This window comes from Plecotus auritus (genome assembly GCF_963455305.1).
Source record: "Plecotus auritus genome assembly, chromosome: 10".
NCBI classification, from domain to species: Eukaryota; Metazoa; Chordata; class Mammalia; order Chiroptera; family Vespertilionidae; genus Plecotus; species Plecotus auritus.
In genome coordinates, this window is record NC_137785.1 from 13,125,811 (window position 1) to 13,145,435 (window position 19,625).

General features: G+C 55.3%; 2 protein-coding genes across 11 annotated transcripts; both read right to left on the bottom strand.

Moving 5' to 3' along the window:
- Positions 1-1,209: 1,209 nt before the first annotated feature.
- On the bottom strand, positions 1,210-2,034 carry INAFM1 (InaF motif containing 1). The gene has a single exon (XM_080645996.1). It carries the CDS (start codon positions 1,951-1,953, stop codon positions 1,522-1,524), a length of 432 nt encoding a protein of 143 aa, XP_080502122.1. The 5' UTR covers positions 1,954-2,034; the 3' UTR covers positions 1,210-1,521.
- A 268-nt stretch (positions 2,035-2,302) lies between these two features.
- Positions 2,303-18,199, bottom strand: CCDC9 (coiled-coil domain containing 9). Of its 10 annotated transcripts, none has more exons than XM_080645993.1 (15): positions 18,117-18,199; positions 16,382-16,455; positions 16,159-16,263; positions 14,250-14,351; positions 13,823-14,074; positions 11,432-11,515; positions 11,177-11,350; positions 9,793-9,974; positions 6,429-6,475; positions 6,189-6,321; positions 5,675-5,765; positions 5,154-5,583; positions 4,686-4,778; positions 3,723-3,772; positions 2,303-3,180 (listed from the first exon to the last, which is right to left on the bottom strand). In XM_080645993.1, exons 2-15 carry the CDS (start codon positions 16,382-16,384, stop codon positions 3,163-3,165), a joined length of 1,764 nt encoding a protein of 587 aa, XP_080502119.1. In that variant the 5' UTR covers positions 16,385-16,455; positions 18,117-18,199; the 3' UTR covers positions 2,303-3,162. The 10 variants fall into 10 exon arrangements, with proteins under 10 accessions (XP_080502119.1, XP_080502118.1, XP_080502117.1 ...); XM_080645992.1 differs by having other exon boundaries at positions 3,043-3,180; positions 4,662-4,778; XM_080645991.1 differs by lacking the exon at positions 2,303-3,180 and having other exon boundaries at positions 3,314-3,772.
- Between the last annotated feature and the right edge of the window lie 1,426 nt (positions 18,200-19,625).

Here is a 19,625-nt window from a genome sequence, read left to right on the forward strand (position 1 = left end):
GCCAAGAGGCTGAGAGACCTGCCCAAAGTCACACAGCCAGTGAGAGGAAAAGCTGGGGTTTGAATCTGGACATCCTGTCCCAAAGGCAATGCCCCTAACCACCACCTACGCTAACGGCAAACGGCTGCTGGCTCCTGAGTTCCCCTTCCTTCGGGAGACACGCTCTGGGAAATGGTACTGGAGGGGTCCAGGGGAGGGGAGGTAAAGAGAATGAATGGCTGACCTTCCCAGCACAGTATCCACAGATGCGCCAGCCTGAGGGAGGAGGCTGAGCTTCACTCTCCTGGGAGTCTCCAATTCAAAGGAGGAAGCTGGCCCTAGCTGGTTTGGCTCAGTGGATAGAGCGTCAGCCTGCGGACTGGGTTCGATTCTGGTCAAGGGCACATGCCCGGGTTGCGGGCTCGATCCCCAGTAGGGGGCGTGCAGGAAGTAGCTGATCAATGATTCTCTCTCATCATTGATGTTTCTATCTCTCTCTCCCTCTTCCTTCCTCTCTGAAACCAATAAAAATATATTTAAAAAACAACAACAACAACAACAAAGGAGGAAGCTGGATAGGAAAACTGCTTCCTGCCTGCAGGGCCCAGTGCCCTGCCCAGAGCCAGGCCTCAGGCTTCTAGGGAGGACAATGTGCTCAACTACCTCTCTCAGCGGGACCAGTGTCCCTGCCTCGGTTTGCCAGCAGCGCCGCAGCCCAGGGAGGTTGCACTAACCTTCGGAGGCAGCACGGTGCTTTGAGAACTTCCTCCGTGGTTTCAGGGAGGCAGAGCAGCCCACCACCTTCGCTGCCCACGCTCATCTCTCAGACCCCAGGAAGAAGGCTTCCCTCCCAGCAGCATCCTGGCATCTCAGAGTGGCTTAGCCTCTGTCCCCGACATTACACTGAGCACACATCCCAGAACCCCAGTTCTTGCTTGACATTATCCTACCCCCCGCTTCCTGTGCTGTGACAGGAGGGCGGACCCTCGGCTTGTCGCCAAAGGCGCTTGTCCTCTGCCCCAAGCATGCAAAAGCCTGTGTTCTTCTCACTATCTGACCTTCAACTGCCCTGTTGCAGATAAGCCTCTTTTTCCCATCCCACCCCAAAAACTGCATGATGGGGATGCAAGAAAAGGGACCCCGTAGGAAGGGAAGCACACACCCAGCCCACTCCGAGCAAGACAGACAAAGATCAGACGCCAGGAAAGACTTCTCTCACAAACTTGAGCAGACAAGACAAACAGCACCAGAAAGGTGGGTCTGGAGTTTATTGCAGGTGAACGGAAAGACACCGAGAGTCAGAGAGGAGGGGGCTGTGGGCTCTGTGCTCAGAATCCTACGGAGGGAGGGTCAGGATGTGGTCTGCCAGATGGTGGACGCCCCGAGCCAGCTCCCCTTCACCCCCATTCTTCAGGATGACAGCTCCAGAAACACTAAACTATTTCAATGAAGACGGAATCCTGGCCCAGACGGGAACAGGCATCCTCGGTGGGGCGCGGGCTCTCGAGGGCCTGCGGTCCGGCTTAGAGTCGGAAGGGATGGTTACCCTGGTCCTCGCCCCCCCGCGGCCTCCGTTGTCTCTCTGGGCATCTGGTGGCTCGGGTGGCGGCTGGGGTCGCTGTGGCGGCGACGGCGGCGGCTGCGAGGCAGCTCGAGTTGGGGTCGCGGCCCGCCGGCGGCTCCCAGGAGGCAGGAGACGGAGGCAGCGGCGGGCGCCGGGGCAGGCGGCGCGCCCGGGTGGGCAGCGCATGGAGGGGACGGCGCGCTTGGCGGCGGGCCGGCGGGGACCGCGGGGGGCCGCGTGGGAACCCAGATGAGACCATAGTAGACGGCGAGCAGCACCGCGGCCAATGAGACACAGAGGAAGTAGGCGCAGACGGGAGCCAGGCGCAGCCACCGACCGCGCGGGCCTTCGCTCAGCCCCGCGCCACCCGGGCTCTCGCCGCCGCCGCCCACGCAGCTCGTCCCCCGCATCTCCGCAGCCCACTCGGCCCGCGCAGCTGCCTACACTGGCCCCACCCCGCGCCCTAGGCCCCGCCCCTTCGGAGGCCGCCTCCGAGGCCTATAGCTCCAAGGTCCAACCGCGCCCCCGCCAGCATGGTCACGCCCCTTCGTAGAACCGCCTCCTCCGCCTCTACACCCGCCCCCCTCAGCCTCCTGCCAACCATTATCAAGCTAAGACTTAACCACGGCGTCCTAGCCCCGCCCCCACTGGCCTCTGGCCCCGCCCCAAAATTGTAATACCAGTTTTTTTCCCAAATACAGGTCTAGCCCAGCCGACTTCTGTCACGCTTCGGGGTCATACCCACGGCTCTTATTTTTTAGAAAAACTCCCCTGCTTTATCTTTATTGACTTTCAGAGGAGGAGAGGGAGAAACATCTGTGACAATGAAATACGATTGGCTGCCTCCTGCACGCCCTCTGCTGGGGGATAGAGTCCAACCCGAGCAGGTGCCCTGACGGGAAATGGTGCACGGGAGGACGCCCGACTGAGCCACATCAGCCAAAGCTACCCATGCCTCTTAAATGCGAGGCCGCCCCAGCGCTTAGCTCCTCCCCGCGCCTTAACCCTCTCCCCTTTAAGGGACTCAGACTTCTTCCTGGCATCTAGCCTCGCCTCCGAGCCCCGCCCCCTTGCCAGGCTCAGGCCTCGCAAGCCCCAGTTCCAGCTTAATTTCCTCCGAATCAGACTAAACTCCAGCATTCGATTCTGTCCTCTTCTGCTCCTGGCTTCACCTCTCCCTAGTCCAGGCTCTATCGCTTTTCTTCCCCGCACTCCACTCGTTCCAGCACCGAATTCTAACCACTACCTCCCCTAGGTGGCTGCACCCACACCAGCGTTAGGAACTCCCATCTAAACCGGCTCTGGAGGCCCCCTCATATCCTAATGCGTTCCCGTTCTCACTCCGCCCACCAGGATTCTGGCCCTCCCAGAAACCCTAATCAGGCCCCACAAAGACCAATCTCCTCCACACTTTTGTGTCCCAAGTTGCAGCTAAACCCCACACCCCAATCACGCCCCTCCCCCAGCTCCTCCCCCACCACCTTCAATCTCTCCCTCGCCCTCAGCCAGGGGTCCAGAGTGGCTCCAGGGAGGAGAGCACAGCCAGGACAGCCAGACCAACCCCTCCTGCCGCCCACCCCATCAAGGCAGGAAGCTTCAGTGCCCACCCAGCAGCGTCTTCAGGAATTCGGGGAGGCCTGTGGGAGGGGGGAGGGAAGAGGTATCAGGGGGGGTGGAGAAAGACCCCTTCCTCCCGCCTCTTCCGCCGCAGAAAAGCCTGCCAAGCACAGCAGCCCAGTCCGTCCCCGCCAGAAACACAGTGCAAAGGTTAGCGAAAGCGCTGCATTTAATAGACAACTGGTGGCCGAGCAGTTCAAGTCCTTGAAGAGTCACCGCTAGTAGCCATGCCTTAGATGTCATTTCCTGGCGGCGGGAAACTGGGCCCGGAGACTAGCACCTACCCACCGAGACCTCCACAGGTGGGTCACTCGGAGACGTCTCAGCCATCCGGGTCGCCGGCGTCCCCCCATTTGTGAAACTGGACTAATGAATGCCCTGGCCCCACGCCGGTCGCTGTCTCAGGCTCCTCCCCCCTGACATTTAACCCTCTCCTGGCTGGAGTGTGGCAGAAGCAAAAGACAGAGGAGCGAGGCTGCGCGAAGTTAGTGCAGAGTCGGCGGCGCGGTCAGCGGGCGGCCCCCGGTGGTGGGGCGGCTGCCACCACCTTGCAGAAACGCACCCTCTGGAAGTCGGTGATCTCCGCAGTCTCCTGGCCCTCGGGGCCTACCTCTGGGGAGAAAAGGGGCGGTCAGCGGAGAACAGTCCCAAGACAACCCACCTGGCCCTGCCCCTCATCTCGATTGAGCTTGGCTACAGACACCCCCGTTCTAAGTGGTTTAGGGGCCTCAGACTAATCCTCGCAGCAGAACCCTCTTTACAATCGAGAAAATAAACTGGAATACAGTAACGACATCACGGTCACTTGGCTAACACAAAGAGCTAGGACACCTGGCCTCACCCACCACCCTAAACTCTGTCCTCTCAGACCCCAGCCCACCCACCTCATGGGCTTAAACGTACCTCTAACATGACTGCCAGACTGCGCCTGCTCACCCTTGCCCTTGCCCGCCTCCTGAGTTCTAACCAGACCTTCCCGGCTCTGCCCCCAAACCCTAATCCCACTCCTGGGGGGAGGTGCCTGCTTCACAACCCGGCTTCCAGAGTAGAGGTGGAGAAACGGGGTTCAGTCTCCCTCCTACGCCATTGGACCCAACATTCTAATAGGGTCCGCATTTCTATTCTAATTTACCCCACTCGGTTACACATCAAAAATCTAATCCAGCTCACAGCTAAATCCATTAGACTGCCCTCCCCACTCTTTTTTTAATCTATTCAAATTTCTAATCCTTTAGCCCCACCCCTTTATCTCCCAAACCCCTGAGGTCCACCTCTAAATCCTAATCCCATCATGGCTCTGCCTGCTCATCCCAGGCCCCTCCACTGGGTTCCTAGTAACTGGGCCCCAGGAATCCTTCCCTTAGCTCCACCCCCTGACCTCACTTCACCCGCAGGTCCAGCTGCTACCCCACATACTGGTGATGGAGCCCAGCTCCACTCCATCACACCCCACCAAGCCCTCCTCCCCTCAGCCCCCGAGGAAGAGTAAGGAAGCAGCCACCTCCAGGGCCCACCGCTCCCCCACCTGGAGCTGCCTCGGACCCCTCCTCTTCAGCTTTCTGGATTCCTGGGAGGCTGGGCCCGCTCTCCAAGGAGGCAGGGGCTGGCTGGTCACCTCCTGGAGGAGGAGGAGGCCCGGTCAAGCCCCTCCTTGTCCAAGTAGCCCCCCAAGACAGAAGGGCCCGAGGGAAAGGGGGTTCAAGGACACACCTTGGGAATGTCATTTGAATGGGAATGTCACTGAACGTGAACTCTTTATTAGAGAGGGAGCTCTGGCAGGACCCAGAGCAGGGGCAGTACCTGGGGATGGGCGTTTCAGAGATCAGTAAGGGACAGTACACACATGGGCATGGACTGTCCTCCCTAGCCGCCAGGGCCGTGGGGCACACGGGGTCCCGGGGGCCCAGCCCCTGAGGGTCCCCCCCGCCCATGCACCCTTTGAACACACACACAAGCAGCCAGCTTCATGCATTTCCAAAAGGCCAGGCCTCACCCGGAGAGAGGGCATCAGCCGGGTGGGTGGTCCGGGGAGAATTCAGCTCCATCTCTTCACCCCAGTCAGACACAGGCTGGTGGCCCCCAGGGGGTGAGAAGGGGCTGGATGGTGTGGCAGGGGACTGGGGACGTGGCAGGGGCTCCTCAGGGCTGGAGGGCTCTTTGTTGGCCTGCTCACTGCCGGCGCTCCCAGTGGGCTCAGATTCTTGGGGTTGGTGGTCTTGGGCTGATTCTTCCTCCTCCTCCTCCTCCTCCTCTTCCTCCTCGTCATCAGCCTCTTCTTCATCTTCAATCTCCTCCTCGCCCTCACTCACATCTTCCCATTCCTCATCCTCCCCTTCATCCTCCTCCTCTTCGTCTTCCTCGCCCTTGTCCTCCTCCCCCTGGTCCTCAGGAGGCCGGTGAGCAGGGGCTGGGGTCTCGGGCAGCTGTGGGAAACACAAGGCAAGTCAAAGAGAGGGTGGGGGCCCTGAGCACCCCTACACCTCCTACCCAGAAATGACAGTCCGTCCGCCTTACCTGTGTGGGCGTCTCCTCGGGGGGAGTGGGTTGTGAGGCCTCGGGGGCTGGGGACTCTGCCTCCTTTGTCTCCCAGCGGTCATCGTGGTCACTGGAGAGGTCAGAGGAAAGGGTCGTGAGGCCTGCGGGGCACAGAAGGAAGGGGCTTCCACCTCCCGCTCCTCCCCAAAGAGGTTCACAATTCAACTTGGGGGAGAGAGGGGTTGCAGGGTTTCCAGAGGCTTGGCGTGTTGGAGCACTCAGGAGGAAATGGCGGGTGTGTCTTCAGGTGTCCGGGACAGAAAATGGAGGGAGGACCAGGGGGCAGAAGCGGAGAAGGGCGGAAGAGGAGGAGGGGACAGATGAGCGACAAGTGGAGAGACAGGCCCCAACCCCTCCAAACAAAGGGCCTGACCCACAGAGAGACAAGTGCCCTGAGAGACACACCAACCACAAGTAAACATGTCAGAGAACAGGGTGTAGGGCCACCCAGCCCCACTGGGAGTGTACACATGGCCAGGGAAGGGGTGCCCACCTGTAGGCACGGGCGACGGCCTTGGCCTGGGGTCGGCTGCTCTTCCTCTTCCTGCGGCTGACCTCAGCTTTGTGCTGGGACAGGAACTCCCTGAAAGTGGGGGGTTTGGGAGGCCGGGCCCAGGCCTGGTCATCTGCAACAGAACCCAGGAGTTGTTGGGGGTGGGGGACACAGCACAAACCACCCACCCCCAACCTGGCCCAGCCAGCTGCCTCACCCCACCCAGGGACACCCACTCACCGTATCGGTGAGATGGTTCAAGGGCAGCGGCTGAGCCATCCTTGAACCTGGGGAAAGAGAAAAGGGGTGAGCAGGAAGCTGGGGGAACAGTGGAAGCAAGAGGGGTGGGAAGAGATAAGAGGGAGAGATGTCCCATGGCCGCTGTGCTCAGTAGTTAGTGTGTTGACCTGAGCATCAAAGTTCATGGTTCGGTTCCTGGTCAAGGGCAAGTACCTGGGTTGCAGGTTCAATCCCAGGCACTGGTCGGGGCACATGCAGGAGGCAACCAATGGATGTGTGTCTCTCTCTGTCTTCCCCTCCCTCCCTCCCTCTCTCTCTAAATATCAGTGGAGAAAATGTTCTCCAGGTGAGGATTAACAAAACAAAAACAAAGAAAGAGGGAGCTGGGGGCCAGGGTCAGAAATCAAGGTCATAGCAGGAGACATGGTCAACCAGAGGGATGTTACTGATTAAGAGGGGGAAAGGATCAGGTGACGGACAAGAGGAAATTTGGCATCATATGACAAATACAGAAAGAAAAAATTCATTGTTTGACCCCCTAGAACAAAAATTTGGGAAGTACATGATCCCTCGCTTCCTGCTGGTCTCATTTCCTGTTACTGTCTGTCACCTGCCGGCTAATCAGGTTCTCTTACCACCGGAGCTCCTGCCTCAGGCCTTCACCTGCTGCTCCAGGGCACTTCTCCAGGTCTTGTGTGTGTGTGTTTTGTTGGGGTTTTTTTTGAGAGAAAAATTGATCTGCTGTTCTACCTATTCGTGGGTTGATCCTTTTTTCTTTTTTTTAATATACTTTTATTGATTTCAGAGAGGAAGAGGGAGAGAGAGACAGAAACATCAATGATGAGAGAGAGTCATTGATTGGCTGCCTCCTGCACGACCCCAATGGGGATCGAGCCCACAACCCGGGCATGTGCCCTTGACCGGAATCGAACCTGGGACCCTTCAGTCTGCAGGCCAACGCTATCCACTGAGCAAAACTGGGTAGGGCCTTTTTTCTTTTTTTTTTTTAATTGATTTTTAGAGAGAAACACTGATGTGAGAGCAACCCGTGCTCAGTACAACGCCCAACCAAATGAACCACATCAGCCAGGCTCATTGGTTGACTCTTTTTTTTGTTGTTTTGTTTTTTAAATTTTCTTTATTGATTTCAGAGAGGGACAGGGAGAAATAGAAACATCAATGATGACAAAGAATCACTGACTGGCTGACTCCTACCCATCCCCCACTGGGGACTGAGCCCACAACCTGGGCATGTACCCTGACCGAAATTGACTGGTGGCCTCCTGGTTCATAGGTCAATACTCAACCACTGAGCAACACTGGCCGGGCTGGTTGATTCTTGTATGTGCCCTGACCGGCCCTGACCTGAGATTGAACCCACAATCCTGGCGTATCAGGATGATGCTCTGAACTACCCAGCCAGGGCATCTCCAGATCTTTCAGTGGCCTGTTCCCTCACCTCCTTCAGATCTCAGCTCAGAGGCCTCCCTAAACCCCCATCTAAAGTAATCATATCTTAGTACATATTATCTAATCTAAAACAACAGCCTCCATCCCTCTGTGCACTCTGCTCAATTATTCTTCTCCACCTAACTTCAGATCTAGTCATGACCCATCTGCCTCCACAGGACTCTAAGTTCCAGGAAGCCAGAAGCGTTTTATTCCGTTATATCCCCATCACCTAGAACCTTCCATGACACATAGGAGGGATTCAAAAAACATCTGCTAACAAAGTCAACTCACACGTTAATGAGACTTGTTGCAGGCTGCTTTGGGGACCTAAGAGAAAAATAATTACTTCCTCATTCTTAACCCCTGAGAACATTTCCCCAGAGCACAGCTGCCTACACTTTAGAAACGTTAGAGACAATATCTGTACAAAATACTATTTCTCGCGCCTGCACAACCTCAGCATCCAACCCAAAAATAAATGCTCTGATCACCAGGCCCACAGATAAGGTCCCCTTTTTTCTCAAGCCAGTATCAACAATAAAACTTCTAGGTGTGGCCTGGCTGGTGTGGCTCAGTGGTTGAGCATTGGCCCATTAACCAAGAGGTCACCAGTTCAATTCCCCGCCTGGTTGCTGGCTTGATCCCCAGTAGGGGGCGTGCAGGAGGCAGCCGATCAATGATGTTTCTCTCTCATCAATGTTTCTATCTCTCTATCCCTCTCCCTTCCTATCTCCCTAAAAATCAATAAAAACATATTTGTAAAAGCATTTTTTAAAATATTTTTATTAATTTCAGAGATGGGGAGAAAGAGAGATAGAAACATCAATGATGAGAAAGTATCACTGATCAGCTGCCTCCTGCACACCCCCTACTGGGGATCGAGGCCGCAACCCGGGCATGTGCCCTTGACTGGAATAGAACCTGGGACCCTTCAGTCCACAGGCCGATGCTCTATCCACTGAACCAAACCGATTAGGGCTAAAAACATATTTTAAAAAAACGGTGCGGTTAGGATCCCCAGTCAAGGCAACCGATCGATGTTTCTTTCTTCCTTCCTCTCTCTCTAAAATAAATTAAAAACACACATACTCAAGTGAGTATTGAACACAAACAAAAAAAAAAAACTTCTAGGTGTGAAATCTCCCAACGCAGCAAAGGACAGAGGACGGGGTAAAAACAACTGCTGATCTCAAGACTTGTCAGCGCTTTCAGAAGCCTCACCAGCTTTTATATGGAAGTTGGTCCTCCTGCCAATGATGCAAAGATGCCTTCGCTTTAAGTTTGACTAATTGGGTTCTTCCTGGACCCGGAAGGGGACAAAGTCAGACCTGAGGATAATGATGCCACTGGGATAAGGGGATTGGGTTGGGGGATACAAATTAGAGGGATGCAAAGGTCTAATCACTGTTAGCAATTCTTCCTGCCCTCCCTGTGTGAGAATTTACATCCACACTTTCAGCCATGGAGTCACAGCAGTTCCCACCAATGAAGTGGGCAGTTTAAGTTCCCGCCCCAAGATACTGGTCTGTTGGCTAATAAAATGGGGAGGTTTATCCACTCTCCCTCTTGCACATCTGCCAGTCATGTTCTGCTCCCCTCAACCTGATCCCCAGAATGAACACACATGGAGCGGAACTGAGTTCAACCTGCTTCAAGAAGCCACGCCCTGTCGAACCCACAGCTGAACGTCAGCCTGGATCAGCTGAACCCAGCTGACCCCTGAACACATGAGAAAGGAGTGCTTTTACATGGCCCTGAGAGCTGGTGGTCACAGCCTTGCCACAGCGATTACTAACTGATACAGGGTGAGAAACCAGAGCCAGTCAAAGGCGTTCCAGCGCTCAACCACTGAGCACACCAGTCAGGGCCCAGGTCAAGGAGCCCAACAGGGGCAAGCAGGGATGAGACTCACATCCCATCGGTCTTCTCAGCATCCCACTCTCGCCGCCACTGGCCGGTGGGCTTGCGGTGTCTCTGCAGCCGCTCCTGGTCGATCTTCTCCCTCTCCTGCTTCCAGCGCAGGTACTCTGACCGCTCCCGGCCCGTCATGGAGAGTGTCATGTCACTGGCACCGCCCAGGCCAGCCCGGCGGCCCTGCCCACAGCAGACAGCAGTCAGGGCCCGGTTCTACGACCCACCCCACTCTACCCCAGGTCCTCCAAGCTCAGAGGTAGAGCTCCCTGATCAAGGTCACACAGGAGGCGACAGGGCAGAGATTAGAACCAGGTCCGCTCCAGTGACACCTCCTCAGAGAGACCATCCCAGATCTATCCCCTCACCCTGCTGGATTCTTCTTCATGACATTTGCATTACCTGCATCTCATTCCACAGGGTGTCCCAAAAACATGTATGCACACTTTAACAGCTGATAGCTCAATGGAGGTATTTTTCTTTTGAGCCAGACTAAGCTTTAAGCAAAGGAAATTCATCCTAAAATGCTACTGGAAGTTTGAAAATGCAGTTGCAGTACAAACACTGCCTGTATAATTATTCCAAGTGTGTGTACACACTTTAGCAGCTGATAACTCACTTAATTTTCACGCTTTTTCAGGTTTACCTGATTTGAAATAACTGGTGAAGCCAGACTAAGCTTTGAACAAAGACAATGTATCCACTAGACTTTTTTATGAGGATACATAAAAGATAAAGTTTACAGTACAACGCCAGCAACAGTTGACGAACTAAGGGCGCATAAGTACCGAACAAAATTATTCTTTATATTTACGATTCTGCTGCTTCGAGTTATCAGCAGTGCCTGGACCAGAATGGTCACCAGTTTGAAAACAGGCATTGACAAAAAATATTATTCATTTCTGTAGATTCTTTTAAATTTTGAAAATGAACTGTATGTTAACGAACACTAACTTTATAATCATTCAAAGTGTGTATACGGTTTTGTGAGGAGACACCCTATATATCCATTTATAATCATTCAAAGTGTGTATACGGTTTTGTGAGGAGACACCCTATATATCCACCAGAATAACCTTCTTTAGGACAGGGGCTTTGCCTTGTTAACCCTTGGCTGCAGCACCTAGGACAGTGCCTGGCACTCAGTTGGGCAGCAAACATTACTAACATTAGGAATGAGAAAGCAAGCAGTGTGGTCCTAGCACGGAACCAGCAGGTCACTTGGGGTGAGAGCCAGCCAGTCGCTGCCTCTCCTTGCTCTGCCTCCCTGCTGTCTCGCTCCCTGCTGTGCCTGCCTCTCAGCACACACCCAGGACGTTTGCTGAGGTGAGATTCTGGCTGCAGAACGGCACCTGGCCCAGCGTGCCCCCGCTGCCAGCACCCACCTGCCGCTCCTGCTCGAGGCCGCAGCGCACGCGCTCAAAGTCCGAGCCCCCCCAGTTGCGCCCGTGCCTGCGGCTGCCCTCCCGGCGGTCCCGCTCCGGCTCCTCCAGGGGCCCGCTGCGCCGCCGGGGGTCGTCCAGGAAGTTTCGCACGGGGTTGGGCTCCAGCACGCCTTCCTGCAGGCACAGGGATCGGGGTTGGCAGGCTCACCCAGGCCTGGCAGCCATGCCTCACACCAGGGACACCCTGGCACTGACCCGCTGGTTGCGCTCGTACTCCGCAATCTTCTCCATCTCTTCGTTCATCTTCTCGATGTTCTGCTTGCGCCGCTCCTCCCACTCCTGGGGGGTGGGGGGGGGGTAGGTTACAGAGACACCGGGTGTCAGAAAGAACCACTCAACTCCTTGTGCTGAAGAGTTAACATGAGAGGCCTAGTGGCTCCTCTGGACAGGTCTACTTTAAAGACAGCCCTTGGCTGGGGAATTTGGCTCCACTGTGTCCCCGGTCAACATTCATTAATAAGGAGGACTCGCTGTGCCTCGGTTTGTGCCATCAATATGGTGTATGCTGAACGCCATATTGGGGTCAGGAATCTGGATACATACCAAGCAGAGGGGACCTACATGGCTAGCCCCTAATAGAAACACTGGCCCTAGCCGGTTTGGTTCAGTGGATAGAGCAGCCGTGGGCAAACTACGGCCCGCGGGCCGGATCTGGCCCGTTCGGCAGTTCTATCCGGCCTGCGGAGCCAAAAGAGCGGAGGGTTCTCTTGCTCTCCCCTCCGCTCCTTTACTTTGAATTTATATTAGTTCACACAAACACTCCATCCATGCTTTTGTTCCGGCCCTCCTGTCCAGTTTAAGAACCCATTGTGGCCCTCAAGTCAAAAAGTTTGCCCACCCCAGGGATAGAGTGTCAGCCTGCGGACTAAAGAGTCCCAGATTCGATTCCGGCCAAGGGCACATGCCCAGGTTGTGGGCTCGATCCCCCCCAGTAGGGGACATGCAGGAGGCAGCCAATCAATGATTCTCTCTCATCATTGATATTTCTACTTCTCTTTCTCCCTTCCTCTCTGAAATCAATTAAAAATATTTAAAAAAAAAAAAAAATACCTGGGCACTAGGTTTCTATTAGAGTCCCTGGTAGGTGATCCTCAATGCTTGAGTACTTTTTAAAAATACTTTTTTTATTGATTTGAGAGAGAGAGAGGGAGAGGGAGAGAGAGAAACACCGATGTGAGAGAGGAACACTGATCGGCTGCCTCCTGCACACCCCCTCCTAGGGACTAAGCCTGAAACCCAGGCATGTGACTTGGCCAGAATCAAACCAGCAACCTTTCAGTCATGGGATGATGCTCAACCAACTGAGCCACACCGGCCAGGGCAGTGCTTGAGGAATTGAGTGCAACCTGTATGACCCCACTGGGCAAGCTGGTTTCCTCCAGATTTCAGCCCACGTGCCTTTCCCTTTTGCTGATTTTGCTTTGAATTCTTTCACTGTAATGTATTTCAGTCAGGAATCTTTCTAGCAAAACACTGAACCTGGGGGAGGGGTTGGGGACCCTGAGACACCATGGTCGCCATAGAAATAATGACAATAACTTGGCAGATGGCTTGGTGACCCCCCCACAATCCATTCTCCCCTTCCTCCATGGTAACAAAATTTTATATAAGCACATGGCCAAGCTGCTAGAGTTGACATTTTTATTCCCAGGGCTCAGCATATAAGAGAGAAATAAACTTCCACCTGACTTAAGTGGGATCTTTTTGTTACAGCAGCTTAGCATATCTATATATATAAAAGACTAATATGCAAAGTATCCCCTTGGGAGTTCCACCAAGAGACTGGGAGTTCAATCGCTCGGTATGACATGTGCTGACCACCAGGGGGTAGCGCGGAACGAAGGAAGGCCCAGGCTGGCAGCCGAGGAAGGGAGGCCCCAGCTGATAGCCAGAAGGCCCCGATCGGCCCTGATCACTGGCCAGGCCTAGGGACCCTACTCGTGCACAAATTTCGTGCACCGGGACTCTCATACAAATAATAAACACCCATAGGTCATGTTCATTGAGCACTTACTAGGGGTTTCAGTGCCTGATGTCACAAATGTTTATGATAACCTTTAAACCAAATGTTCTTCCCAGTTAAGAGCAAGAACCCAGAAGCTTCTAGAGGGGAACTGAGCTGCCCCAGGACAGGGAACAAATAGAACTAAGATGACCCCAAGTCCATGGTGGGCTCTGAGCCACTATGCTGGACAGCCTCCCACCCAGCTAACCTGAGTGTCAGGGCAGTGGCAAGAGTTACAATAAGAATGTCACTGTTCCCCACAAACAAATCTAGAGGAGAAAGAGAGGAAGCACATGTACTGGACAGAGCCTTCCAGACACACAGAGTTTATCAGAGACAGACAAACAGAGCCAATAAGAGAAGAGACAGGTGAAGGAAGGCAGATGGGCGAGCACACACCTGACAGCAAAAAAAAAAAAAGAAGGAAAACAGAGACAGGGCGAGTACACACAGGCACTGGTCAAGACGGGGAGAGAGAAAGAGCCGGATGGAAGAGCTGAAAGAGAGAAAGATGCACAGAAAGATGGACAAACAGGCAAACGGTCCATCTAAGAGTAGGAGAGCCCCTTCCCAGCTCCTACCTTGGATTTGCGGTCGGCAACTGTGGTATCTCCAGCTCCAGAGAGATGAGGGGACCCTCTGCCCCGGCCCCTCCGGCCGCGGCTGCCAGCTCCTCCTCGAGGCTGCTCCCCAGGACTGTCCTCCCAGGTGCGGGAGGCCCGGCCCATGCCTGCCCGGCCTCCCTGCTGGGGAGGAATCCGGCCCCCTCCCCTGCTGGTCCCCGGGGGCCGAGGGGTCCCAGGAGCCCTCCGGAAAGGACCCTGGTTCTTTTCCTGGGAGGAGGAGGAGAAAGGAAAATTCCAGTCACTGGAGCAAGGAGACTAGGACGGCCCAGGGCGGCTGCCAGGATGAAGGCCACCCACAGATCTGGGGCAGTTAACATGATCTCGGGTCTCAGCTCTCCCCCCTCCCTGGCCTCTGTTGTCCCCACCGCAGCGTGGGGCTCACCACGTCAACGGCCACATTCTCCTTCTCCAGCGAGCGGCCCTTCCGGGGAGCTGTCACGGCTACGCCCTCCAGTTCAGCTTTTTTACGATCCTCCTCGATCTCCTAGGAGCAAACATCAGAGGTGAGTGTTGGGTGAGTGCATGGCTGAACTCCCAAAGCCCCCTGCGTTTCTCCCGAGTCTGGCCGCAGCCCAGGCCTCTCTCCTGAGCTCCAGGCAAGAAAGCTGGTGACCTCGGCATCTTCCCCCAAACTGCAGCCAACTGCTCAGAGCCCTCCTGTGGTGCCCGTCTCTGCGTAAGGGCAACATCTGAGTGGAGCCTGAGGAGGTGAGGGACGGGAGGGGCTCTGGGGGAGACTGTTTCCAGGGGAGGAAAGAGCTCCACGCTGCTCTTGCCCTCCACCCCTCCTGTCCAGTGCGTGTGTGTACTCTCCGTCTCTTCCTGTTTTCCTTTTTTTTGCCGTTGAGTATGTGCTTGTCCACCTGCCTTCCCTCTCCTGTCTCTTTCGTCTCCTGCTGGCACTGTCTGTCTGTCTGTCTCTGATGGTCTCTGTAGGTCTGGTAGGCTCCCTCACAGCCTAAGGTCTGACCTGCTCACCACCCTGCCTCATCTCCCACCCTCACTCACTCTGGCCTCCTCACTGCTCCTAGAACATAGCAGGCTCGACCTGTTTCAGGGCCTTTGCACCTGCTGTTTCCTCTGCCGAAAACACTTCCCCCAGAGATCTTTCGGTCCCTCACCTCCTTCAGGTCTCCGCTCAAATGTTCCCCTTCTTAGGGAGGCCTTCCCTGACCAGCTTATAGAGACCAGCTCCCCTGCCATTCTCCCACCCCTTCCTCTTCATCCCTGGCATTATGTCTATTTTGCCTATTGTCTGTCTCCCCCTGAAACAGAATCTGCCTGAGGGCAGGGACGTCTGTCTGTTTTGTTGCTAATGTATCCCGGAGCCTAGAACACTGCCTGGCACACAACAGAAACTCAATATGCTTTTTTTTTAATGAATGAATGAAGAATGAATAAATGAAATCCCATCCTCCTCCCAGGCCCCATCTCTGGGACAGCCCCACCACCTACTGTCACCTTTGGCAGGGACCTGGACCTTGTCCTGGACTCTCCCCACTCTCCTCCACCTCACACCACTGTCCATCAGTCACTGTCCCAAGCCAAGCACCTCCCCTCTCCCCGAGGTCCCTGCCTCAGCTTCCTCCTTGGCCTCTGGTCTCCGGCATCGCCTTCTCCCATCCACCACCACACACAGCAGCCAGAGGGGGTCTTCCTAAAAAGCTATTCTGACCTGGCCCCCCTCCTCTCCAAAGCCCTCCATGGCTCCCCAGTGCCCTCAAGAAGAAGTCCAAACTCTTAGTCTGGCCGCTGCTGACCTCTCCAGGTCAATATTCCCCACTGACCCTCTAATTTTAAGCTCCAAGTTTTTACACAAACTGTTTCCTCTGCTTGAAACATGCTCTGTTCTACTTTCCAACTGGCTAATGTCTACTCACACTTCAGGTCTCAGAATCCCCTCCTCCAGGAAGCCCTCCATAATATCCTCCAGGCTGGGTTCCCAAAGACCTCCAAAGATCCCAGCCTGCCTACTCTGTGTCACACTGACTGAAGACAGTTCTGTGCCCACACTGGACTGTCGCCCCTGGAAGGGCAGATCCCGGGCTGTCTCAGCCACGCTGTTTCCCCAGCACCACTCAGCACAGGGCGTGGTACAGCAAAGACCTCGGTGAATATTTGTGAATGAACGATGGAATGATGGCATGGAGGAAGGAATGCCAGGCTAAGGCCTTTGGCTTTTATCCTGAGAGTGAAGGGAAACCATGAAAAGGTTTTAAGAAAAGGAGAGGTGAGGGAAACTCACTGCAGGGAGGAGAGGGGATGGGGTCTCCCAGGGCAGGGCTAGGCACCTGGTAGCGCCGGATGAGGGCCTCATTCTTCCGTCGAAGAGCCTCGATCCTCTTGTCCAATTCAGCATCCTTCTCCTCCTTCGATTTCAGATCCAGTGTGGCTGACTGAGACAGGGAGGCAGTTGAGAGACAGTAAGAAAAACCAAGTTCTGCGTCTGGCACCTGGACCCCCTCCACCTAAGCCCCCTGCTGCAAAGCTCAGATTCAAAACTTGCCATCTCACCATTCTGCTGACTGGGTGGGGCCAGGGTCCCAGCAAACCTTTCCTGCAAAATGTGGATACAGCACTGGGGGTTCCTGAGAGCAGAAGAAACAAAAGAACTAAGGCCAATGCCCCCACCCCAACCTGCTTTCTCTCTCCCATCATAGTCTGTACACACGTACACACACACACACACACACACACACCTGCATCCCAAAGAATTCTAACCCTCACTCTCCAGTGCTCTTCTTGAAATACCAGCCCGGTCCTTACCTGGAAAATTTTAAGCTCCGCCCCCTGTGAACATTTGTACCCACCGTTTCCCTGTAAACACTAGAGTCACAACCACCTTTAGGAAAGTTCTGGCCCCACTCCACAGCTTAAGAAACCAGCTAACACTGCTTCCCTCCAAACGAAGTTCCCCAGTCCAGCCTCCACACTCTGTGCTGAGAGTTTTAACCGGGGCTCCATCTCAGGAGAGCTTTAGCTACATCCTTCCCCGCGCCGAACCTGTACAAGGAAGTTCTAGGCCCACCTCCCTGTGCCCATTATGATGCCGCTCACATCCCAGTGAAGATTCTAAATTCACTTCTTTCCCAGGAAAGTTTCAGAAACATCCCATAAGCTCGAACCCCACTCCCTCAGGTTGCCCCGACCCTCAGAGAACACCCCTCACTCAGGGTTGTCCCAGCCGCGTTCCCACCATCGCGAAAATAATGCAGCTGCCTCCCTGCAAAGATTCCGAAAACAGGCCCGGTACCCACTGGCGAGGCTTCCTGCGCCTGGCCCGAACTTCCTAGTGAATTCTCGCCCGGCCCTGACGCGCAATTTTCCCGACCCGCCCGTGGCTTAACAGGAAAGAGCGCCAGCATCAACCCCGTCGGGAACGTTATGGCCCCGCCCCTCCCGCCGCCGGGACAAACTTTCTGGCCCCGCCCACGCTTCGTGTCATTGATCTGGCCCGGCTTCCGACTTCCCCCACCAACCTTCTGGCCCCACCCCCCGGTCCCCAAGCAACAGCTGGGAACCGCCCCCTCCTTCTCGCGTTATTACGCTGGCCCCGCCCCCGGCTCGCCAGCTATCACTGGCCTCGCCTCCGGTTTAACCAACCGACCTTCTAGTCACGCCCCCTGGCTCCCGCCCCTTCCAGGTCGAATCAATATTTGGCCCCACCCCCGATACCCCCAGCCACGGGGCTGCCGGCTTCCCCGCCAAAGCTCTGAACTTGCCCCCCACCCCACCCCGACTCCAGCAAAACTTTCTGGCTCCACCTCAGCATTCCCCGGCCAGGACCCTGGCCCCGCCCCTTAATCCCCCGGCAACTTTTTGATCCCGCCCTCGCCTTCACGTCAGCCTCTAAACCCGCCCCTGACTTCCCCGCCAAGGATCTGGACCCACTTCCACATCAGGCAAAACTTTCTGGCCCCGCCTCCAGCGTTTTCCAGCCAGCTCCCGGCCCCGGCCCCGCCCCCAAGCTCTCGGGGCTACATTTTGGCCCCGCCCCCCCAGCGCGGGCATAACTTTTCGGCCTCACCCCCCGCTGCCCGTCCACGCCCGGGCCCTGCCCACTCGCCAACGTCCCGCCCCGCCAGCGCCCCACTAGCTTCCCATGTGGGCGTCCAGTCCCCGCCCCCCGCAGAGTACTCCGATCCCGCCCCCGCGGGCTGCTCGCTCCCCTGCCCGCGCTTACTGCCTCCACGTGGGGCGTCAGGCCACGCCCTCTCCGGGCGCGCTCCCGGCCCCCTCGCCCGGTCACCTGTCCCGGAGACCCCGCGGCGTCCGCGACTCCTGCTCCGTCGGCCTCCGCGTCCGCAGCTCCCGGGGCCCCGCGCGTCACTTCCCGCCTGCACCACGTGAAGAGGGGGAATAAAGAGGGTCACTTCCGGTCCTGCGGCCCGTTTCCGGGATCCTTAAAGGCGCCGCGCCCCCACGAGTGGACGCGGAGTGGGTCGAGCTGATCCGCAAGGGTGTCCTGAAAGTTTGTCCAACTTCCTTCTGCCTGGATTACCCTCTTCGAAGGAAGCAGACACCATCTCCTCTCTCTGGCCTTTACATGCTCCCTTATTTCCTGGTTCCAATAAGTAGGTGCGTGCCAGGCACTGGTCAATGACTCCCGGAAACCTGACCTGCCCGGCTTGTGCCGGGGAAGTTAGGGGGGCCAGAGTGATGAAAGGGGTAGACTCCATCCCTACCCTCATGAGGGAAGGCACAAGAAAATGTGAAATAACAAACAGAAATGTGGGAGCGGTCTTGTAAGAGGGCGGAGGAGAGGGCTGAGGGTGAGGGGTGGCTATGCAGGCAGAAGACCCACAACCTGTGCAGAGGACCTGTGGCGCGTGAACTGGAAGACGCTCAGAAGAGGATCAGCTGGATTTGGCTACAGACTCCAGGGGGTTATACACTCACCAAAACTTAGGCAGGAACCAGTTATGAGAAGCGATGATGAATGCTATGGAGTACCCTTACAGGAGGCGATGACATTTATAAGTGGGCAGACCAAATTCCCTGAGGTTGCCAATAATTTTATTTTGTGGTTTAAAACATTGGAAGTCCCTGGTAGTCCCTTGCCCTTTATGTGGCTACTGTGTACAGCCTTCCAACTCTTTATTCAAATGTCACCTCCTCATAGGGGCGTTCCTTGAAACCACCCATTTAAAAATTGCAATGCCTCCCATCCCTTTTCCTCTTCCAACTGTATTTCTCTATTTACTGTTCATCCTCTAAACTACTGTATCTCTCACTTAGCTTGTCAACAGTCTGTCTTCTGTACTACCTCCGCTGTTTTACCGTGCTCTGTCCCCGTGCCTCCAACAGTGCCTTGTACATAGCAGGCTCTCAACAAATATTAGTTGAATGAGTAAATCTTTATTACTACTATTTTCTTGCCTTCATAATAGAACAAAAAGTAGACACACTGCATTGAAATTCTGTATCTTTAACTTAACAAGGGGTGGTTAACCTTTTAAACTGCTGGGTAATATTCCATCCTGTAGATGGGCCATAATTTGACCCACCTGGTCTCATGGACCTGTGAGTAGTTTCCAGTTTGGGGAGATTGCCCACAATGCTGCACTGAACTAGAAGCACACATCTTTGTGGGCACATGATCTGCAACTTGGCTCAAAAAGAACTCATGCCCAGCCGGCATCGCTCAGTGGTTGAGCATCGACCTATGAACCAAGAGGTCAGGGTTCGATTCCCGGTCAGGGCACATGCCTGGATTGTGGGCTGGGTCCCCAGTAGGGGGCCTGCAGGAGGCAGCCAA